Here is a 26,181-nt window from a genome sequence, read left to right on the forward strand (position 1 = left end):
ACACAGGTTAATAGGTATAACTGTCACGAATAAATAAACAGATTATCATCAATTTCCACATAAACCATTCACCAACCTTATTTTCTCGTGTACCCATGATCCTGTGGCTAAGGGTGTCATTCCACTAAAACGACACCGTCTGAAACAAAATCCCATACCCTTAATCACATCAAACCTTAAGACTTATGTTATGTTTAAGGTCTCCTATTTGAAGCACATGTCTCCCTAATGCAACCTTCCTATTCCCATCTTTATCAACCACACTCATCTGCTTGCAAACATCGATCTTGAAGCTAACCGAAGTGTGATTCCAAGGCCCTAATTGCACTTTCTTGAAATCCAAGAGTTGTTTATGAGGTGAGTTGTGGATCACTTGAGGCGGGTATGAGTAAAGCAAGACCGTATGGCTTCCGTTCATTTTTCCAATGTTGGTTACAATGATATCGACGTCGAATGTTAACTTGTTACAAACGCCGTCGGTCGCGCTAAAGGATGTGTGGGCTTTGTTTATTGGAATTTGTAAGTGTGTAGGTGCTTTGATAAGGTGATGCACGTATAATGAGTAGCTTAGCCCGTAGCCGAAGGGGTAAACGGTCTCACCTCGATAGAATCGGTAGCTTCGGCCTGGATAGCTGGTTGATGGGTCTGCTCGCATGTTCATGTTGGTCATGGCAACGTTGTCTGCGTACGATCGTGGGTACCATGTCATCGGTAATCTTCCACCTACAAAAGTGCATGAAAAACAACCGACGAGTAAAAAAGAGTTAGCAGATTCCTAGTTAAATCGGAAAAAACATAGTAGAGCAGGCCCAAACATATAAAAGAGCATAACCCAAATGCTGTGCCTGACCATCATTTAGGGCTCTAATTTAGTATTGAAGCCTGTTCCTAAATTTTAGCCCGTTTGAAATAGGCTTTTTTTTTTCTTTTTTTTAACGGCTTAGTTTACATCAAATCCGTCTTCAGTAAGATTTGAATCCTTCATCTCAAGAGGAATAACATTTTAACTCAAATGGCTTTGCCATTTACTCAACTCCCCACCCGGATAGTTGTTTTTTCTTTTTGGTGTAAAACACATAAATCTTAATTATGCTTTTATTTATGTTTTTAATTTCTGTTTTTAATTATCGTTCTCAATTTCGAAAACTCAACAATACCTACCAAACTTAGATATCCACGTGTATAAAGGGCGTAACGTAAGCTTTTAGGCGATCAATAATATATCACTTTTTATTGACAATTCTTTTATTATATTTTTTTGTGTTTTCGTTCTGGTCAGTTATTATATGGTGTTTTGGTCTGTAAAAACCGAACGTTCATGAAATGTTCGTGAACTTGTTCGGTGGAAAGTTCGTTTATGTTCGTTTATTTAATAAACGAACAAACACGAACAAAGTATTTTGTTCGTTTAATTAAATGAACGAACATGAATACATCTTGTGTTCGTTCATTTATCTTCATGAACACCCGTTTATGTTCGTGAACGTTCATTTATGTTCGTTTATTTACGTTCGTTTAAATTTTAGTTAATACATAAATAATTATATTTATATAAATATTAGGTTTTCTAACTATTATGTAAATATAATTAATTAGTATTGAGTTTTCTAATAATAAAAAATGAAATTTTAGAATTTTTCTTAGATCGTAACTGATCACTTATTTAATATTTATATAAAAAAAACTACATATATGAACCCTAATTTAGATGTGTTTTTGGACGAATTGTAATATATTAGACTTGTTTGTTTGTGTTCACTAATGTTAAATTGTGTTTGCCTATATTTGTTCAATTACGTTCATTTGTATTCGTTTTTGTTTGTTCAATCATGTTAATTTATGTTTGTTTATGTTGATTCATATATGTTCAGTTAAATTTTCTTTTTTGTTTATGTGCGTTTGTGTTCGTTTATGTTCGTGAACTGTTCGTATAGGCTTTAAATGAACAAACATAAACGAACACGAACATGCCCAATTTCTTAATGAACGAACACGAACAAAAAAATATGTTTGATTATATGTCCGTGTTCGTATTCACGTTCGGTTAAAGTTAAATGAATGAACACGAACAAGCATATGTTCGTGTTCGTTCGGTTTATTTACAGGCTAATGGTGTTCATATTATCAAACTTACCATTATATTTTTTTGTGTTATTATAAGATGTTCATATTATTACCATTATATTTTTTTTGTGTTATTATAAGGTGTTCAAACTTACCAGGATTATATCGACCATAAATGACATCGGCTAGAGCACCACCACCTTCTTGCCCAGGGAACCCGACCCACAAAATGCTAGTGATTTTCGGGTTACATTTAGCGAATGTGACATCAATTCCGCCACCCGACATTATAACAAGAATCACTGGTCCTCTAGCAGCATACGCGACCTCAGAAACAAGAAGGTTTTGTTGTCCTGGAAGATCGATTTCGATCCTATCTAAAGCCTCATGCTCTATGGAAAGGTCAGTTCCCATGACTAAAACCACTGCATCAGCCGTTGCAGCCGCCTTCGTTGCGTTTTCAAACATGTGAGTCGATGTACACTTCACATCAGTGCACCCAGGTTCGTACATGGTTTTAACCGAATCCGATAGCCCTTGTAGAGGAGTTGTGTATTTACATGGAACTCCTGCATAGTTTCCAATCATGGTTTTTGTTGCATTTGCATTCGGCCCAATTACCGCTAGAGTCTTGATGTAACTAGGAACAAGGGGTAAGGACCCTAAACTATTCTTAAGCAACACAATGCCTTGTCGGGCCGCTTCACGGGCTAGGTCTTGGTTAGCCTTGGTGCATATGTCTTTCTTGCCTAACTTCCCAAATATTTGTTTGCTCGGGTTACCATCAAAGAAGCCGAGCCTCATCAGTGTCACAAAGTTATTTGTAACAGCCCGATCCACTGCTGATTCGTTCACTAGACCGTCTTTAACAGCTTTTTCAGTGAACTTCTTTAGTGAATCCCCACAGTTGAGATCCAACCCTGCGTTCAGCGCATCAGCTGCAACTTGCTCCGGTGTTTTCTCCCATTTTTGGTCATTGAACATGACTTCTAATGAATCACAATCAGAACTAATGTATCTGTAACAACAAAAGCATGTGTCACATGTCTATAAATGCATATAGTATACAATGCACTTATGAAAAAGTATTTGTACTAGTGACTGGTATTTCTAGGTGTTTAGCCCATTTTTGGTCTTTGAACATGACTTCTAATGAATCACAATCAGAATTAATGTATCTGTTAATAACAAAACATGTGTTACTTGTTTATTAATTGCACATAGTGTACATTGTTTCTATTGAAGAATTATTTAGATTAGTAGGTGGCTTAGAACTATACCAATATCCCTAGGTGGTTTTTGGAACTTGAATTTCTAAACAATTCACTACCCCCATAAGAGAACTCCATAGAGTTTATGGGGTGCAGCCGCACCTTATCCGTTCACACAAACGAATTTGCCGAGTTCGCCTATAAGACTACAAGAGTAGCAGTTTGTCTGAAGTACAAGAAGTTTTAAAAACACCACTAGTCTCGTCCTAATCAACCTACTTCCTACAAACATGATCTCTAGAATAAAAAATTTACCCGCAAGGCCGGCCCTGAGAATTCATGTACCCTATTCGACCTCGAAAAAATGTGCCCTTAGGCCTTAACGAAATTGGGTATTTGGCTCACTAAAGGTCTAAACCTAATGCCAAAGGGGTTAATAACTAATCCAAACTATAAGAATAGTTTTGTAGGGGATGGATCATGAGAAAACTAGTTTAAATGAGAAAACAAAAAAACTAACTAAAAAACCTAAAAAAATACCAATTTTTTTTTTTTTTTTTTACAATTTTTAAAGAAAAATCGCTACTTTTTATGTATGGAAAAAAATTTTCAAAATTTTTTTTTTTAATTTTTTGTTGTACTGCACATGTGCACTAATACGGAAAGCCTAAACCACTTAACCCACCCCCCACCGACACCCCCCAAAAACCTAACCCCCCCCCCCCCCCCCAAAAAAAAAAAAAAAAAAAAAAACCTAAAACTAAACCCTAAACATAAACCCGAAAAAAACCTAAATCTTTTTTTATGTCATAAAAAATATGCTCGAATATACTTGAATGAAAGATAAGAAAATTTGTGATCTTATGGTGCCATTTTTGTTTTAAAATGATAACGTATGGAGAAATGGGAAATATTTGAAAAGTTATATATTTTTTTTCCAATTTTACCCCTCCTTCATTAAAAGTCTCCCTCCCCTTCCTTTTTAGTGAATTTTAGTTAGTTTTCTAGTTTTCTCATTTATATCTAGTTTTCTCATGATCCTCTCCCTAGTTTTGTAAGAGGGCCTATGTTGGTGTTTGTATGGATGTACCCGATTAAAAAATTATTTTACATATAAATATCGGGTTTTTTCATAAAAAAATGTGCCCCTCAAAATATCGGGCCCTGACCGGTGGTCCTTCCCACCCACCCCAGGGCCGGCCATGTTTACCCGTTTAACTTCCATTTGCCTCGAACGGTATCTTGCAAAAGCTCTTTATCACCACAAGTCGGTTTGCCATTAAGTTTATTGAAAGAACACATAATACTTGCAACATTTGCATCAAAAACACAGCTTTTGAATGGAGGGTTATATGTATCCTCCAAATCTTGCTTTGTCACCTTCAAGACATAATACAAGAATTTAAAGAGATGTCACATTTTGAAATTATATCAATAATCTTTATAAAAATAAACATACAATTGCATTGAAATGGAACCTGTCGACACTAGTCCAGTTATCAAGATCATAGGCCGTGTAATGTTTACAACAAGCTCCAAGTTTGAGTCGATCTTTATCGTGGTCACCGGTTTCTTGTAAACCTTTAACATAAGCTACTCCAAATCGGCTCGTTAGCACTGGATCTTCTCCGGGTGTTTCTTGCCCTCTTCCCCATCTTGGATCTCGGTATATGTTCACATTTGGTGACCAATATGTTAGTCCTGCTACACCAGTGTTGTACATTGCTCTAGCTTCATCCGAAACAACCTATGTTCATCAAGTTTAAGATGACCCATAAGCATATTCAAGCAAATAAAACATATTTAAAACATGGAAAAATGCCGATTTTTACACTCTTTTCAACAGGTTAAACTGTAACTTCGGTTACAAATTTATTTGAGTGTGTTTTTAATGACGTGACGGTGTTAATAATGTAAAGAGGTTGACTAAACGTACATCTCCTTTTAATTTCTTCATGCCCCTTATGCGAAAACATCATAAAAACTATGGAAACCTTAAAAAACCACTAATAAAAATGAAAATTGGCTATTAACTTTTTTTTTTTACTTTTATATATTGTCAGTTTTATTGGTCAACATGGTTGTTTGAACGATTCGTCAACAACTATAGAGTGAAACTTGGATGCAAATATGCAACTAAACCTTGTTAAATAGTTCAACTAAATAAAATAGTATTGAAATTAACTTGGCTACTGTTTAGATGTATGAAACGAAAGTTAATTGTATGTATGTACCTTTGCTATGGTATAAAATAGAGATTCATTGAATGAGGCTGCAGTGAGGATGACTTGAGGGTAACTAGTGGCTCCCGGAACAACATTTTTATCGAACCAAGTAGCCGGTCCGGTGTCCGAAACACCATGCAAAGCCTCTGACCACCACCCGTAGGACGGTATCCCAAGGCGGTCAATCTTATCCGCTGCACTCACTATACTCCCCGCCTTTTCGTGCAATGTCATCCTCTTTACCAAATCATGTACCCTCGTTCTCACATCGAGCGAAGTATTACAAAACGCGAATTCCTTTAGCTTCGGATTTCTATCAATATCGCAGGCATAACTAGGCGTATATTGAGCCGAAACCGACAAGAAACTTGAGAGAAAAATGCAAACTACAAGTAAAATAAAGAGGTGTGGTCTTTCTTGAAAAGCCATGATCAAAAGAAAAGGAGAAGATTATAACAAGAAGCTGTTGAACTGGATTTATATAGGTAGAATTGTAGAAGTGTTTGATGCATGTTGGGTAGAGTTGTACCTCTAGCTAGACCAATGTTATCGGGGATCTTAAGCAGTAAGGAGTGGTGTTACGTGTTAGCATGAGTGTTTGTGGATTGACTAATTCATGTTGCGTGAAAAAACACATTAATATTGAAATATATATATATATATATAGCAATTTTGACATTGGTAAATAGTATGTCATACTTTAATTGTTTTTCAACATTTATTTATGAAACTAATCGGGTTTGTAGAGACGAGATAAAAGATATACTAAACTTTATTATGAAGATGGAGTCAATCAAGGTTGTTTTTGAAGGCTCTAAACGAAATAAAAAGTGGGAGCCTTTAAATTTGTATAATTTCACAAATAAAGTGAACATGCATCTAAGAATATAAACTAAAATCACCGTAAGTCGTAACGGACAACAATTCGTTGCCAGCAGACATATGAGAAATAAGAACGATAATGTTGGCTCTAATTGAGGGATTTTATAATGAATAACTAATACGTCGATGTATGCAATTATGCATATTAGCTTAGCTGGAATTTTTAATTATAAAGTGAGCCGTATTTTAAATAGAAAACTGGTTTTATTTTGCAATTAATTTGTTAATTTGAACCTTAACACATGTACTACATAATAAAACTTACTAAAAAACAAAGGCCATTATTCTTTGGTGGCCCTAGGCCCGTGCTTAGGGTGGAAAGCGTAAAGGGCCGGCCCTAGAGTCAATTTTAATAGTTTATTAGATAGTGGAGTCGCTAGTACACGAGTAAGCATTAGACGGGGTTCAACCTTGTTTTTAGACGCGGTAACGGCGGGGAGTATCGTGACGTAGTTGATATCATCATAGTCAAATATACACAGTTTATAGCACAGCGGAAGTCTTGGTAGAAATTACTATTACAAACCGAAATGTAAAGTACGAATAAAATAATATACAGACGGTTGTAAGATAGGATCCAGAGGCGGATCTAAAAGATAATATAAAACATTGTTCAACAGACTTAAGGCATTAAGAACTTGCAAGATTCTCTAATTAACGCCCAGAAGCTCCCAGCCAATTACGAGTAGTACCTGTTGTGACACCCCAGGAAAACCAGTAAACGATACTACTTACCTAGCTTCCTCAGTAATCGCACACCTAGCTTCCTCAGTAACCGCACGCTAAATTTCGGGACGAAATTTCTTTCAAGTTGGGGATAATGTGACAACTCGAGTTTCCGACTTTCACTTTCGCATTTATTGCACGTTGACTTTGACTGTTAGTTGTTGACTTGTTTGACTTGTAACTATACACGTTGGGTTATAATGGAACGTATTATGATTGTCGGATATGTTATGTGCTATTTGATAAAACGTATTGTGATGGTTATATGTATATGTGTTAATGATATAATGTGAACCTGTTAGTAAACACTTGAACTAGTTAAGTCCTGTATAATCTTCACGAATCAACTCAACGAAACAAGTGTATCTCGCCAAGTTCACCACGACGAAACAGAGGTTGTTTCGTCACAACCTCCTCGACGAAACAAAAAGTGTTTCACCGGCCCAATCTCGCCGAAGCCTAGTAAGGGCCCAACTCGTTACACGGGGTATTTACCCAGTATTCTACTTTCATTCGTAACACTTTTTGGCAAGTTAGAACCCTAGAACTCTCCCTACCGTGTGACGGCAACTGTGTGATCCTCTCAGCCTCTTTAGCGATCAAACATTCGTATCATCCATCTCGGTTAGTTGCATGCTTGTTAAATCGGTTTCTCGATTCTTTGATTTCTTTATACATGTTGTGTATGCTTGATTTCTGATCGGATGTGAGTAGATGTGTAGGATAATCTTGATTCGTTATGCATGATAGATTACGTAACTTTATGCGAAACATGATGATTGATTTGGGGATCCTAATAAACTGATCAGATTGATGTGATTATGTGACGGGTGGAACTAGATTTAATGATGCTCATGTCGGTTTGATGTTTGTTAATCTTGTTGATGTAATACGGATCAAATACGTGTTAACTGTCATGAATCTACCTACGTTTTGGTAACTTGCGAATCATGTGTTGACTAGATGATGATTATACACTAAACGTTTCCTGTATGATTGCTACCTGTTGTGATGGCTGATTAGGGTTTTCTGTAAATTGTAACTGATTCATGACGTAACTGATATATCCACGAAATAGGCCCGGACGAAACGAACACGGCGAAACAAAAAGTGTTTCGCCGAGACCTTGGGCGACGAAACAAACCCGACGAAACAAAGGTGTTTCGTCGACAAGGGTTCACGACGAAACAGGGAGGGGCGTTTCGCCGATTGGATAACCTGCACTGTAACTAAACCATTTATGTTAAAACTTAACTGAGTTAACTAACTGTTGTTAGATGCTTTGCATGACTTGTACGATGTTGATTTCGTGATATGTACTACTTTGTGAACATTGATTGTGCTATTACGTGATCCTCATGAATGCAAACTGATTCGTACACTTACGTACTTTAGGACGTGATTGATTAACTGTGAGCACATACTTAGCATACCGAGCAAACCAAGGTGGGTTCACACTCTTACCAAGGCATGGGATTCCCGGGGTTGGGAATGGGATTGGATGATTTACTTGTACTTACCTAGTTAATGGAACATAGTGATATTGTCCTCGGGAGAGGAAGGTTATTGATAAGATACTGCTAGACTAGTGATACATATACTTCTCTTCGCACACACGCCGGGATTGGCTGCGATAATAGAACTAAACTTCGCACACATGCCTGGAATGGCTGCGAACTGTACACTAAACTTCGCACACATGCCGGGTGGGCTGCGATACAAATATACCTAGTCTAGAATACTTGGGAAACTTCCCCTAATCTTCGCATACATGCCTAGAGGGCCGCGATACGAACTAATACGATACATGGTTTAATGAACGAACATAAGGCTTACTATACTATTACGATTACTGAACTACCAACTGTGAACTCGCTCAACTAGTTGTTGACTCTCTGTTACATGCCTTGCAGGACCTTAGGTACTATGGGAGCTTGCACGGGAGGCGCGGTCGTTGTGGGCATGAATTGTGGATGTTTCGCTAGACACTTTTATGACATTTCATACTTTATTTATGTTGGGTTTTATTTATACGCTTCCGCTAAACAGTGTTATTATACTTATGTTTTGAACACCTTTCATATTGGTTGGGTTGAATGACATTTAGTTTTACTTATTAATTATATGTTCAATATGAATGGTGGCTTGATCCTGGTTATGTCACGCTCCCAAGCGGTGATACTCCGCAGGTGGAATTTGGGGGTGTGACAGATTGGTATCAGAGCCATTGGTTATAGAGAACTTGGTTTAATAAGGGGAAAACGTTTTTATTAAAACCAGACTATAACCAGAACAGTGCTCTCAACGATCCACAACGACGCATCGCTCCACGTGTAAGACTCAACATCCTAGGTAATAAGGTTTATGTTTATTGCCTACATGCTAGAATTACATAGAACTTTGCTTGTGGTATGCTTAGGTTTATGTTTAGCATACCGAGCAAACCAAGGTAAGTTCACACTCTTACCAAGGCATGGGATTCCCGGGGTTGGGAATGGGATTGGATGATTTACTTGTACTTACCTAGTTAATGGAACATAGTGATATTGTCCTCGGGAGAGGAAGGTTATTGATAAGATACTGCTAGACTAGTGATACATATACTTCTCTTCGCACACACGCCGGGATTGGCTGCGATAATAGAACTAAACTTCGCACACATGCCTGGAATGGCTGCGAACTGTACACTAAACTTCGCACACATGCCGGGTGGGATGCGATACAAATATACCTAGTCTAGAATACTTGGGAAACTTCCCCTAATCTTCGCATACATGCCTAGAGGGCCGCGATACGAACTAATACGAACTAATACGATACATGGTTTAATGAACGAACATAAGGCTTACTATACTATTACGATTACTGAACTACCAACTGTGAACTCGCTCAACTAGTTGTTGACTCTGTGTTACATGCCTTGCAGGACCTTAGGTACTATGGGAGCTTACACGGGAGGCGCGGTCGTTGTGGGCACGGATTGTGGATGTTTCGCTAAACACTTTTATGACATTTCATACTTTATTTATGTTGGGTTTTATTTATACGCTTCCACTAAACAGTGTTATTATACTTATGTTTTGAGCACCTTTCATATTGGTTGGGTTGAATGACATTTACTTTTACTTATTAATTACATTTTCAATATGATTGGTGGCTTGATCCTGGTCATGTCACGCTCCCAAGCGGTGATACTCTGCAGGTGGAATTTGGGGGTGTGACACCTGTCACTTATCCTTTTTGATAAATACGTCAGTTTATACTAGTAAATACAATTAACCGACTCTTTTGAAAGTATTTACGAAAATTGATTTAAATGCACAAGGCACAAATATTCTTTTATAACTTGGGACAATTAAATAAAGATAATCTTGTATCAGATTTACATGTTTGTCATACATTTAGGGCCCGGGATAGAAGCAGGGACAAGATTAACCGACACACCACTAATATAAACCCACATAGAGTTATCCCCAACCAGTGGGTATATCTTTTTACATATGCAACTGTCAGGTGTATACCTACACCCCGTGCTTAAGTCGTGGCCATTTACAATTGAAATGAGCCGAGGATATCCAGGACACGGCCGTTAACCCCCAATGTTTATTATTATCAAGCAACACTGATTAAAACGGGATTATGAAATTTAACCACTATTCGATTAAATGATTTTACACCCGACCAAGCGGTAATATTTTGCCATATCCCAAGCCCGTATAAGGGAAACTAAGTTAAAAGTATTTACCTGAGCTTAAAATGCAAGTTTTGTCTACTCAGTCGTATAATCTATTCAAACTATTGCAAGTAGCTTTTACCGGGGCTCCTAATCTGGAACGAAGGTTTTACTAACCTATTAGATTACTAACGGGTCTTATTTAAGTTGTAAACTTAGACCGGTTAGTTTAAAGAAAGATTTACGGCACGAAACGCTAGATTAAGCGATGACCAGATTGGAATGTGATTTAGACCCAACAAGTATGGAGACTTGTATAAAATAGGTAAACTAAATACATTCTGGATTTTGAAGTTAAAATGATAAGGTTTGACACGTTTCGGCTAATTTATGCAAACTAGTTACATAAACCGTACCATACGCGTATATGCATAACGGGTAGCCGGATGAATCATGTACAAGTTCCATAAGTTATTATGCTTAACATATAATATGATATCAGTAGGATATCAGCAAATATGCCCAAAAAGATTTTAAAACCAAATTAAGTCTCGTAAGGGCATTTTGGTCATTTTAAGATTTATAAAAGAGGTTTTAAAGTAAACTGATGTTCTAGTCTAAAGCATTCTGTAAAAATATTTATTTTATGATTTTAAATCAGTGGGATATCATACATATGTGTGGTTTACCATTTATGGCCAAACTATGCACCGTAGGGGCATTTTGGTCATTTCACATATGTTTTTAAGGACAAAACTGGAAGTCTGAGTTCATGACTTATACCTACTGTAAAAGTATTAAAATTTATTTATAATTTCAGTAGGTAACAAGTCTTAGGTGTTAAATATGGTTTTAAACCATACTATGTACCTAATTAGCGTAAAAATCGATAATTGATGATATTTGCGATGTTTATGTGATTATGAGATTTTTGACCAGCCTTGAATGGTTAAGATATTTTATTTTACATATTAAATCAGTAGGAAAAGGTTTGGCATGTTAATTATATGTAAATCATATTTTATTAGCAAAAGGGCATAATCGTCAATTATAGAATTTATATAAGAACTCTAAGTTAAGGTCAGTATATCTGATCCAATATTCCAAAAATTCCTAAAAATGATATCTTAACAGTAGGTAATGAGTTTTGTGTCAAAATTTATGTTTAAACATGATTTATGCATAAAAGCGTAATTTAATTTTATAAAAGTTAAATTTTACGATATCTTGCATAACATTAACTTGAGACCAGAAAGTTATGTCAAAATAATTTAGATATGTTAATATATCAGTACTTAACCTATTTGTATGCTTACATATTTAAAAATCTCATTTTTAGACTATAAGGGCATAATGGTCAAAATTAAGCATAATAACGGAAACAAGCAAATAGACTCAGATTACTAAGGGACCATGTAATATAATCTCAGAGGGTTATACTAACATATAATATGGTTACAAAGGAACCTTAAGCATAAAGAAACTAAGCTAATTCGGGTCAGAACTAAAAGTCAAAGCAAAAGTCAACTTTTGCAACTTTCGGTTGCGAACCGAGCCTAAACTCAGAATTATCGGGTTGAACATGTCTAGACATGTTCTAATAATATTTACCAAGTTATTAAAGTGATAAAACCTATTTTATAGCTTTTACATTATCAGATATGAATTTATTTAAAAACTGACCGTTTGACTTTTTATGTTAATTACTTTGACCCGATAATTAACTAAGTAAATGTGATAATTAGGAGGTGCCCTTTTGAGGGATTAACACCTACTTATTTACCATCACAAAGCCACATTCGTTTAGAACCATGGCTGGACCGTTAAGGTTTAAACTAAAAGTTAAAGCGTTATTACGACAACTTTTACTTTCGGTCCTTAAACGTATAAAAACCGAACTACAGAGGCTAAGAACACTTACACAAGGTCCTATCACGAAGTTTGAACTGAGAAGGGCTTCCTTCTTGACCAGGAATTCTAGAGAACAAAGCTTTTAGAGAGAGAGTTTGTGAAAATTGAATGTGCATGTTCTAAAAGCTCAAAGTGAGCTCTATTTATAGGGAAACCAATCTCACAAGATCAAGGCAGGTGTTATGTGTTGTTTTAGGATGCTTCCAAGTGTCCAAGAGGTATTATAAAACCATTTACATGTTGCTGTTTTCGTATCAAGTTGCAGAGATCCTTGTGTGGGTGGCAAGATTGCATGCTGGCAACAACCAGTTTTGGCTGGAAAAGCTCCCCCGTCGCGCCACGTGCCAGGTAAGGGAAATCCTGGCGCGCCACGCGAGGCAACCCAATTCAAATTTTGTTTTAAATGTTACATGTTCAGTCCCTGTACTTCCATAACTCGTATATCTTTCATTTTCAGCATTAGAGGCCCTTAAATTCAGGTTTCAATTATTCTTGGAATAAAATCAAATACCGTTAAGTTCTGAATTCGATAAAACAGTCTCCCAGGAGTAGAATTATCATATTGACACTTTAACCCTTCTTCTTGGAATTTGAAATTTTAACCATATAAATGTACCGAAACCTCATGAAATCAATATCCGATATTTGTGAGAGTATAATAAAACATTACAAAGCCCCAGGTTCGCTAAAAGGTTACTCAGAGGTAAGAATTAACATGTTGACATGTTTAACCCCTGTGTTTTATAAACTTTCGATTTTAATCACAAACGTCTTCTTGCGTCCGACAATTTACTCAATAAAGAATACGAAGATTATGTGAGGTCAATCAGAGGCACAAGTTTGGCATGTTGACACTTTTAGTCCTTCCACATACATCTTTTCACTGTTTATCAATTTTAGTCCTTTAATGTCAACTTATTACACGTTTAGGGTTTATGACACGTGTCATCACTATATTGTATATGATTTTGCGAGGTGTTACATCCTCACCCCCTTAAAAGAAATCTCAACCCCGAGATTTACTAAAACAAATGAGGGTACTTTTGTCACATCGTGGATTCAACTTCCCATGTATATTCAGGACCTCTACGGGCATCCCATTTCACCTTTACAATTAGCACATGTTTTCTCTGAAGCTTTTTAACCTGTCGATCCTCGATCGATAAAGGTTTCTCAACAAACTTCAAGCTTTCATCAATTTGCACGTCTTTATGAGACATTACTAATGACTCATCAGCTAGACATTTCTTTAAATTGCAAATGTAGAACACATCGTGAATTCCACTAAGCTCTTCAGGTAGATTCAGCTTATAGGCCACACTCCCGTTTTTACCAAATCTCATTACTCCTTTCCAATGTATCTAGGGCTTAGCTTGCCATTTTTACCAAATCTCATTACTCCTTTCCAAGGCGATACTTTGAGTAATACTTTATCACCTACTTCGAATTTTAGAGGTTTGCGCCTCTTATCTGCGTAGCTCTTCTGCCTATCCCTGGCAGCTTTTAAATGATCACGGATCTAAACAATCTTGTCCATCATCTCCAGGACTATCTCAGGTCCTGATAGTTGGGTTTCTCCAACTTCCGCCCAATAAACAGGCATTCTGCATTTTCTTCCATACAATGCCTCGAAAGGCGCAGCTTGGATGCTCGAATGATAACTGTTGTTGTATGAAAATTCAATCAAGGGAAGATGGTCATCCCAGCTTCCACCTAAGTCAATAACACAAGCCCGGAGCATGTCTTCCAGTGTTTGAATCGTACACTCACTTTGCCCATCCGTCTGAGGATGATAAGCAGTACTGAAATTCAAACGAATGCCTAGAGATTGTTGGAAGCTTTTCCAAAAATGAGAAGTGTATCTAGTATCCCTATCAGATATAATAGATACTGTCACTCCATGGAGAGATACAATTTCATCCACATACAGCTGGGCTAGTTTATCAGAGCTATGCGTCTCCTTGATGGGTATGAATGAGCTGACTTTGTCTGTCTGTCAACTATAACCCATATTATATCATTCCCATGTTTCGTCTTTGGTAACTTGGTGATGAAATCCATAGTTACCATTTCCCATTTCCAAGTGGGAAGTTCAGGTTGTTGCAGTAAACCTGACGACTTTTGATGCTCGGCTTTAACCTGTGCGCACGTTAGACATTTAGCCACATATATGTGGCTATAGATTTCTTCAAACTCATCCACCAATAGTTTGCCTTCAAATCTTGATACATTTTATCACTGCCCGGATGAATCGAATATTTAGAATTATGAGGTTCTTGGAGGATTACATCTCTAAGTCCTCCACGAATTGGAACCCAGATTCGACCATTCAATCTAAGGATTCCATCATTCCCAGGTGACAACTGATCAACAGTTGCACCTAATCTTTTTGCTGGAAAGTTTTTCTTCCATTACGGCTTCTTTTTATGCTGACAACAACTTCTTATTTAAACTGTTCTTTAGTTCAATGCTTTTAGCATTGATCCTAATAGGTTTGACCCTTTCTTTCCTGCTTAATGCGTCAGCGACCACATTCGCTTTGCCCGGATGGTAGCGAATTTCACAATCATAATCGTTCAATGTTTCCATCCAACGATGTTGCCTCATGTTGAGATCTTTCTGGTTAAACAAGTGTTGGAGGCTTTTGTGATCTGGTATATTACACACTTAGTTCCATAAAGGTAGTGCCTCCATAATTTGAGTGTAAATACAACAGCACCCAATTCCAAGTCATGGGTGGTGTAGTTCTTTTCATGTACCTTTAGTTGTCGTGATGCATAGGCAATCACCTTACCTCTTTGCATAAGCACACTGCCCATACATGTGTGCCATCGCAAACAACAACGAACTCATCTATTCCTTCAGGCAATGTCACCACAGGAGCATTGCTCAATTTTTGTTTGAGAATCTCGAAAGATTCTTATTGTTTGGGACCCCAATCAAACTTCACATTCTTGCGAGTTAAGGAAGTTACACGTGCAACTATCCTTGAAAAGTTTTTGATAAAACGCCTGTAATAACCTGCCAACCCTAGGAAGCTGCGAATTTTAGTGGGCGTCTTAGGTGCTTGCCAATTCATAATTGCTTCTATTTTAGCCTCCACCTGGATGCCATGCTCACTTACCACATGTCTAAGAAATTGGACTTCTCGAAGCCAGAAATCACATTTGGAAAATTTTGCGTAGAGCTTCTCTTGTTGCAGAAGTTTAAGGATGCACCAGAGACATTTCTGGTGATCAGCTTGACTCTTGGAGTAAATAAGTATGTCATCGATAAAGACAATGACAAACTTGTCTAGATACAGCTTGCAGACTCGATTCATGAGATCCATGAATGCTGCAGGTGCGTTAATAAGTCCGAAACTAATAACTCGTAGTGGCCATATCTTGTTCTGAACGCGGTCTTGTGTACATCTTCGGTCCTGACCTTCAATTGATGATACCCCGACCTTAGATCGATCTTTGAGAAGAAACTTGCCTCTTGCAGCTGATCGAACAGATCATCGATTACGGGCAATGGATAGTGGTTCTTGATTATAACTTTGTTTAGCTCACGATAATCAATGCACAGACGCATTGAACCATCTTTCTTCTTTACAAACAGAAGGGGCACTCCCCAAGGGGACGAGCTTGGTTGAATAAAACCTTTTTCCAATAAATCATCTAACTGAGTTCTTAATTCCTTCATTTCGGTCGGTGCTAAACGACAAGGAGCTCGTGCGACTGGTGCTGATCCTGGTATAATATCAATTCTGAATTCCACTTGTCTGTCGGGAGGTAACCCAGGTAGTTCTTCAGGAAAAACGTCTGAGTATTCTGAAATAACAGAAATGTCTTCTATCTTGGGCTTTGACACATCCACTGTCACCTGTGCCATGTAAATGACACAACCTTTCTTCAAACACTTGGATGCCTTAAGCATATATACTTGATCGGCAATCCATACTGCGTATCTCCTTGAATAGTAATTGATTCACCATAAGGGGTTTTAATAGTAACTTGCTTCTTATCACAGGCAATTTGAGCTTGGTTAAGAGATAACCAATCCACGCCTATAACTATATCAAACCCTGCCAATTTCATTGGTAACAAGGACAACGGAAAAGAGTGATTCCTAATGGAGCGTTCGCGTTCACATAGTGTTTTCACTTGTGTTGTCGAATCAAGATGCAAGGTAATACAATAAAACTATGGTTAACGATAGTTAATATTCAAGTTATTTACCTTGGTATGATACATGAAAAAACTGTTGATGCCTTAATGTATTGTGTGTTCTGATTTCAAAAATCAAAATTTAAACTTTATAGAGTATGGATGGCTTGAGTTCCTTGAAAACAAGTAGAATTAATCTTGTTGACCTTGCCGGGTCAGAAAGACAAAAGTTGACCGGGGCAGTCGGAGAGCGGTTAAAATAAGTCGGGAATATTAATCGTTCACTCTCACAACTTGGGTACGGAATCTGACATTTGTTTTTTTTTTATTTTCAAATCGATTATATACTTATAACTGAATAAAATTATGTGTTTCCTTTGCAGAAATTTAATTAACATTCTAGCTGAGGTTTCTCAAAGTGGAAAACAGAGGCACATTCCTTATCGAGACTCGAAGTTGACTTTTTTACTACAAGAATCTCTTAGTGGTAATGCAAATCTTGCCATGGTATGTGCCGTATCTCCTGCACAAAGGTATCATGAAAGTTTCTTTTTATTCTTTTTATTAAACTGTACGTCTTAAATTCCTAAGCAAATTTGCGCTTTAACATGAACTGGTATCTTTAAATTTTTTACGATACAGCTGTAAGAGTGAGACTCTTAGTACATTGAGATTTGCTCAGCGTGCCAAAGCCATAAAAAACAAAGTAGTTGTCAATGAACAGATGCAAGATGTGAAATCACTGCGTGAAGTTATACGGCAACTTAAGGTACAATTTTTTTTTATTATCTTCCTTTGTATCCTTGTTAACTAATATAGGCAGCACTATGGGCGGGTTGGATAACGGGTCAAAATGGGGTTGGGTCAAGTCGTCAAGACGAGTAAATCTTGGTTAGGGTCAAAACGGGTATAACCCTTTTGTCTAAAATATATTTTATTCAAACAATTAACGTGTCAAATGTGATTACTAGGCTACAAATGAACCAACCGATCATGGATAACACCTTGTTCGTGTTCGTTTGTTAAGGAAATTATGTGTTCACAAACTATTCATAAACACTTACCGAACGAGATTTTCTGCTCGTGTTTATTCGTTAAGGAAATGAACGTGTACATTTGTGTTCGTTCATTAATATAGGTAATGAACGCAAACGAACCTTCATGAACATAAATATGCCCAAACGAACAGGAACACACAAATGAACATAACAAAAAGGAACATGCATTAAATTTTGAATAAAATCGCTATCTTTCATCACAAATTACGTAGATCTACCCATTGTATACTAGTCTAATATTTATTAAATAATTTAAATAACATATGCTACACTAATATTTATTAATTATTTTATTAGTGACACATCCACTGTCACCTGTGCCATGTAAATGACACAACCTTTCTTCAAACACTTAGATGCCTTAAGCATAGATACTTGATCAGGCAATCCATACTGCGTATCTCCTTGAATAGTAATTGATTCACATAAGGGGTTTTGATAGTAACTTGCTTCTTATCACAGGCAATTTGAGCTTGGTTAAGAGATAACCAATCCATGCCTATAACTATATCAAACCCAGCCAATTTCATCGGTAACAAGGACAACGGAAAAGAGTGATTCCTAATGGATATGAAACATCCATCTAGAATTGTCGAAGCGGTTTCTAAGGACTTATCTGCACCATAATCAAATAAAACTCTAGCATAAACGTCATTTATGAGGAAAGTAACTGTTATAACGTTATCGTTCTGCACTGCCTCTTTGGCGTTCAATCCTTAGTAAAGGATATCTATTCTTGATTGTCAACTTGTTCAGCTCCCGGTAGTCGATACACATGCGAAAACTACCATCTTTCTTTTTAACGAACAGAACTGGAGCTCCCCAAGGTGAGAAGCTTGGTCTGATAAACCCCTTATCGAAAAGCTCCTGGAGTTGTGTTGACAACTCCTGCATCTCTGACGGTGCAAGTTGATAGGGTGCCTTAGCCACAGGTGCGGCACCTGGGACTAAGTTAATATGAAACTCGACTTGTCTTTGTGGCGACAATTCTGGCAAGTCTTCTGGAAAGACTTCAGGATATTCCTTTATGACTGGAATGTCTTCTATCTTTGGCTCAACGGCCTCGTTATCCACGATGTGCGCCAAGAAGGCAACACATCCCTTCTTCAAACATTTTCGAGCCTTCAAACAGCTAATGACCCTTAAGGGTGTATCGCGCTTCTCCCCGTGTACCACAATCGTTTCTCCATCCGCCATTGGGATCCGCCATTGGGATGCGAATGGTCTTCTCGTGACATACAATCTCGGCCCGGTTGCTGGACAACCAATCCATCCCTACTACCACGTCGAAGCTTCCAAAGTCGACTGGCAGTAGATCCAGCGAAAACTCGTGTTCTCCTAGCTCTATTACGCATCCTCTGATGACTTCGTTCGTCTCAACTAGCTTTCCATTAGCCAGTTCAATTGAGTACGGAATAACTAAATTACTAGCAGTTAATCCAAGCATACTTTTAAATTCTAGCGATACGAAACTATAATCGGCACCAGTGTCAAATAGAACAGATGCATAACGTTGGTTGATAGGAAATGTACCAATGACTACATTGGGATCCTGGCGTGCTTCCCTTGCACCTATGTTGAAGACTCTTCCCTGAGCTTGGTTGAGTTTCGGGCACTCTCGCTTGAAGTGCCCCACGTCTCCACAGTTAAAACATCCTGGTCCTCGACCGTTTCCATTCCCATTGCCACGTCGATTGTTTTTTGCTCCCCGGTTACCCGCTTGACTCCCAACATTTCCACGATTTCCATTTCCGCCATTTCCTTGCGGACGGTTTCCATTCCCATTTCCATAATCCCTTTAACTGCCACGACCAGCACCAGCACCAGCCCAGCATGTATCTCTTGAGTGACGAGTCTTCCCACAAGACTCACATTTTCTTAATCTGCACTGGCCGGAATGGTGACGCTGGCATACATCACACTTGGGCAGAACGCCCAGATATCCTCTTCCCTTAACTTCAGCACCAGTTTTAGCTTCAACTGGTGGGTTTGCCTCCTTCTTCCTGCTGGCGCTGCTGGTACCCTTTTTAAAATTGGAGAATTTCCGTTTGTTCTCTCCTGATGACTCAACATGGGTTTTTTTTCTTTTTCTGATCAGAATTTAAAAACTTGTTTAGTCTAATGGCTTCCTCGGTCAGCGACACGCTCAGATCTATTGCCTCAGTAATCGTTGCCGGTTTTGACGATGTAACCATGCTCATAATCTGGGGTGCCAATCCCCAGATGTGTGACAACCCTCAAAATTACAGGTATCCGTACAATTAAGTAATATTAAATTTGTGCTTAATGACTGTGCTTAATTACAACTGTTGATATAAACTGCTTTATGATTTCTGCATCATACATACATGTGCATCACATTTCATACTGTCACACTACTTATTAGATACAAACTTTAGTGACATACTTGATGCACAAAGCACAGTTAGCACAGTGAGCGGATAACTCAGAAACATGCTGACAATACCAGCACATAGACAGACAATGTTTTGAGGCCCAGTATGAGCCAGAGTCAAGGTACTACACTAGTATGGAGTGTAGGGAAGTAAGGACCATAAAACTGCATCACTAGGTGATAGTTTAAGTGCCGGAAAGTGCCTAAAACCCACTCTAAGTGCAGAATTCTGCATTTAATTAACAAAAATTCAGCATTTTAACATGCTAGTAATGTGCAAAAATATGGCAAAATAGTCCTGTATGCTTTCCTAAGTGCCGGGAATTAAAAGTGTCACAAAAGGGTACATAAAAGACACTATACGGAATAAGTAGACACTTTAACGGAACAGTATCTAACCGGACAACCGGACATTACCCGGAACACTAAAATATTGCTAGAACCATTGCTTCACTTTTTCTGAGCTAGTCATGGTCCCCGAGCATTATAACATATTACATAATTCAAATAATACATAAACACAAGACTTTCACCTAGCACCCTCCACTAAAATCACCTACTTATCATTTTAATTTACATTTAACCCCCCCCCTTTTGGATGTTCACGGTCAAGCATGGCCCCAGCAAGATCACAACAATCCTCTAATACCTTCCATAATCCCCATGCAATCTTCTCTTGGATTCTAAGAACTCATCATTTTCATCATCATTCACCAACAAACTCACTCTCTTCCTCTCTTACAAAGTCACGACCAAACATAGTCCCACTACCACCATTCTTTTTGTTGCAATTTCAACCAATCCAAGTGTACTTCAAGGTGCTACAAGGTGATTTAGAAGGTGTGGAGCACTCGGATCTTGAAGGACCTCTACCACAAGCTTTTATCCACTCATTTTCCCCATTGATCTTCCCTAGCTATAAGCTAGTTGTAAGGTTCTTGCTAAACCATGTTTACTTCATATTTTGGTGGTTAATAGATATAATATGTTGAAATTTACAAGAACACTAAAGATCATGCACATAAGTCTTGAACATAAAATGAAAAATGGATGAAACATAATGAAATATTACTAGAATGATATTGTCTTGGTTATGTTGATGATTAATTGGTGATTTCTTGGTAGTGTGATGTTAGTCATCATATGAAACTTGTTAAATTATGGTTGAAAACATGAGTTAACAAGTTAGGAGGTGATTAGGGGTTTACATAAAAAGATCACCTTCATATTTAGACATGAACTTGATAACAATGTGATTTCTTGAAATATTAGTAAACAAAGTCAGTTGATGAACGTATGGATCCAAGGTTTACAAATGGTTTTTCTAAATAAACCAAGTTAAAAAGACAGATTTTGAAAGATCATAACTTTTCTTGCACTTACATTATTTTTGGAAATAAAATAAGTATCATACTAGTGAAACATGAAAATGTTGTAAATAGATATTTTTGTAAAATATGTTCACAAGTTGTGAACATCTAAAAATCCCGAGAATGAGATTTTAACAAAAGTAAACACATTTTGGAGAGTAACTAAACCCACTAAACATCTCACCGAGTTACTACGCGTTTTTATAAAACATCAAGTTCATGTTGAATTATAAATAGCATAGTTTTGCACTTGGTAAGTGTAATAATGTTTAGAGTATGGTTGTTGATTGTTTGGATGAATTTTTAAAAAGAAAATGATATGCTTATTAGCATGGACACCTCCATTTACAAAGGAGAATATGGCGAAATTTTCTAAAAATCCCAACACTTAGAAAATATTTTTCTAACAAGTGTTTACAAATATGCTTTAACTTTGTTTTTCAAAATAAACTTCGCCATAGGTTTTGTTACAAAAATACAAAGTATCGGAGGTTGATTTTTACAAGTAAAATGGATAAATATATATTTAGAATATATATATATATATATATATATTTTATTTCGAGATGCTTGTGTGAATATTTGTTTACTTTGTGGAATAGTTATATTATTTTTGGGTAAAATAATATAACTTACAAATTACCATGACATTTACAACTCCAAAATAATACCAAAAAATTACAAGGAATAAATATTTAAGTTACACACTTGATATTGTGAAAGCAAACGCTAAAACGTAACTTATGTAATATTCCGGAAAATACTTATACAACTATAATTTTTGGTAAATATTATTTTGGGAAACAAAAGAAGTGAAAATATATTATTTGTAGGAAAAATATATATTTTGGGAATACATTATTTCTGACAAATAAATTATATATATTTTAAGTGAGACTTAAAAATATAATATTTCGGAACTACAATATACATGTATAAATACCCCCATCCCTGGGAAGGAAATACGGAAATTAAAATACTTGAGAAGTATTAATGCGAAATATTGTTTACACAATTATTCCAAAAATTAAATATAATTTAAAGTTAAAATAATTATTATTTTAACAAATAATTATAACTTGGAATAATATTCGGAGATACAAGAAACACAACCCAAAAACATTAAACCCTAAGCCAAGGCACGACCCGTTCGTCTAATAGATATTAGTATGTTGTAGGTTGTCGTGTAGCAGGCAGAGCTTGAGTTACGAGCAGTTTTATACTTCGGGTGTGAAATACATGTTACGATTATTACAAACGTTTATTACATGGTATGATTAGCTTAAGGAACTTAAGGCCATCAATCCTCGTAGTAGGACCGAGGGACATGAGTGATAGATCTATTTGGGTGTAGCGAGCCCACACCCATGAGACCGGGGCGGCCCATAGTGGTGACTGTGTCTTACAGCCGAGGCCCGGTAACAAATTTGCTAGGTTTGAGTCTTCCTGCACCTTTTCACACATACCATTGGCTTTGCAACCCATTGGTGATCTCTTTTTCCTTAATTGCTATATACTAGGGATTTTCATACATACAGACATACTTTAAAGGTTTATACATCCTCACATACACATGAACTCACTCAACTTTTTGTTGATTTTTCAAACTACATGTATTTCAGGGAACTAGCGGATCTGGCGGGGTATGCATGTGTCTAGCTGCGTTGAATAAAAGATGTCATCCAGGGTTGTGGGGTTTGAGAGGTGTAACCTATTCCTGGACGGGTTACATGTCTCTAAACCTCGTTTTATTTAAAGTCTTTTGTTGTGTCTTATGAACACGTTTTAAACAAGTTATGGTTTGTAACTTATTTTGGGTTGATGTTTCAAGACAAGCATGTTATGGTATTTTTCTAAACTATATTAATGGATGAACATCTTGTGTTTTTATCATATAGCATTGTTATGATTGTTGCTATGGTATTAAGAAGTCACACCAAACAAACCACGCTTCCGCAAAAGCCAGGGTGTGACAACTTGGTATCAGAGCCTCGATCATAGCGAACTAGGATTCTTTCTCGAGTCTAGACTATGATCACTAGGGCTCTCACGAAAACATTTTCAAACATTCTTACATTGCATACACAAAACGTCCAGTTACAGGAACAAACATTTTTACAAACAAAAGGCACAAGTACACATTTCAAAAAGGGCTATGTATATAATTCAGTCTTAGAGACTGAGGGAGTACAGTCTTAGAGGCTGGGGATAATTTAGTCTTAGAGACTGAGGGAGGTTAGTCTTAGAGACTGGGGAAAAATTTAGTCTTAGAGACAGGGAGGTTTGGTCTTAGAGACCAGGGAATTGGTCTTAGAGACCAGAGAGTTGGTCATCATCTTCTTTGTTGACCCTCCGCCGAGGACGTGCATGAAATGGTGGTGGGAGAGTGTCACGGGCCAAATGTTTGAAGATCACTATGCTATGGGCTGCGCTTGAACGCTTGGGTTACTGGATAGTCCTGGACTTTATTAGGGGACTGAGTCAGTGTCAATGAAGAGGTGTACGTGCCTAGTCGTGCAAAAGACGAATGCACCACTGGTCGAGAGCTGGCGCCGCTCTCCTGATGAGTCCAAGGCAGGACGAAACCAGTGACCCACACAAAGAAGCGGGATGGCTTGGCTTGTCCCCAGGGACTTAGGGACGCCACACGGGGCTCGAAAAGAGCTCGTATATCCACTAAGCCCAGAAAAGGCGATAGGTAAGGCGTATTCAGTATTTTATGTTATTGTATAAGACTACCAACTACTACCTGAAGTTGCTTGTCTTATGCACAAACACAAAATACCAAATACGCCTTACCTATGGCCTTTTCTGGGCTTGGTGGACATACGAGCTCACCTTTCAAGGATATCATACAAGCCTCAGGTCTGAAAATCGCTACAACCACTACAAGTAAGACCAGAGATATTGCACATAAACCGTATGCATAAGTGCAAGTAGTAGTCGCTAGTCTTATGCACAAACACAAAATACCGAATACATCTTACCTATCGCCTTTTCTGGGGTTAGTGGATACACGAGCTCACCTTTCGAGGATAACATATAAGCCTGGAGTCTGGAAATCGCTAGAAACCTCTATACACAAGACCAAAGGTAGTTGCACATAAACAGTTTGCAGAAGTGCAAGTAGTAGTTGCTAGTGTTATGCACAAACACATACCATATATGCCTTACCTACCGGCTTAGTGGGTATACGAACTCACCTTTCGAGGATGACATACAATCCTTGAGTCAGAAAATAATAGAAACCATTACAACCAAGACCAAAGGTAGTTGCACATAAACTGTTCGCACAAGTGCAAGTAGTATTTGCTAGTCTAATGCAAGGCGTATTCGGTATTTTGTGTTTGTACAGAAGACTAGAAACTACTACTTGCACTTGTGCAAACAGTTTATGTCCAACTACATTTGGTCTTGCTTGTAACAGTTTGTAGCGATTTTCATACTCAAGGCTTGTATGTCATCCTCGAAAGGTGAGCTCGTATATCCACTAAGCCCAGAAAAGACGATAGGTAAGGTGTATTCAGTATTTTGTGGTTGTGCATAAGACTAGCAACTACTACCTGAACTTGCTAGTCTTATGCACAAACATAAAATACCAAATACGCCTCACCTATCGCCTCATATAGGCTTGGTTGATATACGAGCTCATCATTCAAGCATGACATACAACCTCAAGTCTAAAAATCGCTACAAACTACTACAAGCAAGACTAGAGGTATTGCACATAAACCGTTTGCACAAGTGCAAGTAGTAGTCACTAGTCATATGCACAACCACAAAGTACCGAATACGTCTTACCTATCGCCTTTTCTGGGCTTAGTGGATACACGAGCTCTCCTTTCGAGGATGACATACAAGCCTTGAGTCTACAAATCGCTAGAAACGTCTATAAGCAAGACCAAAGGTAGTGGCACATAAACAGTTTCCACAAGTGCAAGTAGTAGTTAGCTAGTGTTATGCACAAACACATACCGAATATGCCTTACCTATCGCCTTTTCTTGGGCTTAGTGGATATACGAACTCACCTTTCGAGGATGACATACAAGCCTTGAGTTTGAATATCCTAGAAACCGCTACAACCAAGACCAAATACTACTTGCATTAGACTAGCAAATAGTATTGCACATACTAAGCAAGACCAAAGGTAGTGGCACATTAACGGTTTGCACAAGTGCCAGTGCAACTCACCTTTCAAGGATGTCATACAATCCTCAAGTCTGAAAATCGCTACAAACCACTACAAGCAAGACCAGAGGTATTGCACATAAACCATTTGCACAAGTGCAAGTAGTAGTCGCTAGTCTACTAGCAACTACTACTAGTCTTATGCACAAACACAAAATGCTGAATACGTCTTGCATTAGAGTAGCAAATACTACTTGTACTTGTGCAAACAGTTTATTTGCAACTACCTTTGGACTTGGTTGTAGCAGTTTCTAGGATTTTCAGACTCAAGGCTTGTATGTCATCCTCGAAAGGTGAGTTCGTATATCCACTAAGCCCAGAAAAGG

General features: G+C 37.6%; 1 protein-coding gene and 1 long non-coding RNA gene across 2 annotated transcripts; one reads left to right on the forward strand and one right to left on the reverse strand.

Annotated features, from left to right (window-relative positions):
• Nucleotides 1–62: 62 nt before the first annotated feature.
• LOC110865983 (beta-xylosidase/alpha-L-arabinofuranosidase 2) lies at nt 63–5,749 on the reverse strand. The gene is made up of 5 exons (XM_022115328.2): nt 5,510–5,749; nt 4,735–5,022; nt 4,486–4,655; nt 2,220–3,082; nt 63–723 (listed from the first exon to the last, which is right to left on the reverse strand). The coding sequence occupies exons 1-5, from the start codon at nt 5,732–5,734 to the stop codon at nt 170–172; spliced, it is 2,100 nt and encodes a 699-aa protein (XP_021971020.1). The 5' UTR covers nt 5,735–5,749; the 3' UTR covers nt 63–169.
• An 11,066-nt stretch (nt 5,750–16,815) lies between these two features.
• Nucleotides 16,816–17,081, forward strand: LOC118481996. Its single transcript, XR_004866648.1, has 2 exons — nt 16,816–16,865; nt 16,999–17,081. It is a non-coding gene; the product is annotated as an uncharacterized LOC118481996 (long non-coding RNA).
• The last annotated feature ends 9,100 nt before the right edge of the window (nt 17,082–26,181 follow it).

Source organism: Helianthus annuus, chromosome 9 (assembly GCF_002127325.2).
Source record: "Helianthus annuus cultivar XRQ/B chromosome 9, HanXRQr2.0-SUNRISE, whole genome shotgun sequence".
NCBI lineage: Eukaryota > Viridiplantae > Streptophyta > Magnoliopsida > Asterales > Asteraceae > Helianthus > Helianthus annuus.

Excerpts from the sequence above, each read along its gene's own strand:
- LOC110865983 (XM_022115328.2), bottom strand. The coding sequence starts at position 5,734 with ATGACATTGCACGAAAAGGCGGGGAGTATAGTGAGTGCAGCGGATAAG. Across the intron at positions 4,656-4,734 it reads GGTTCCATTTCAATGCAATT|GTGACAAAGCAAGATTTGGA; the intron begins GTATGTTTATTT and ends TATGTCTTGAAG. Across the intron at positions 724-2,219 it reads TTATGGTCGATATAATCCTG|GTGGAAGATTACCGATGACA; the intron begins GTAAGTTTGAAC and ends GCACTTTTGTAG.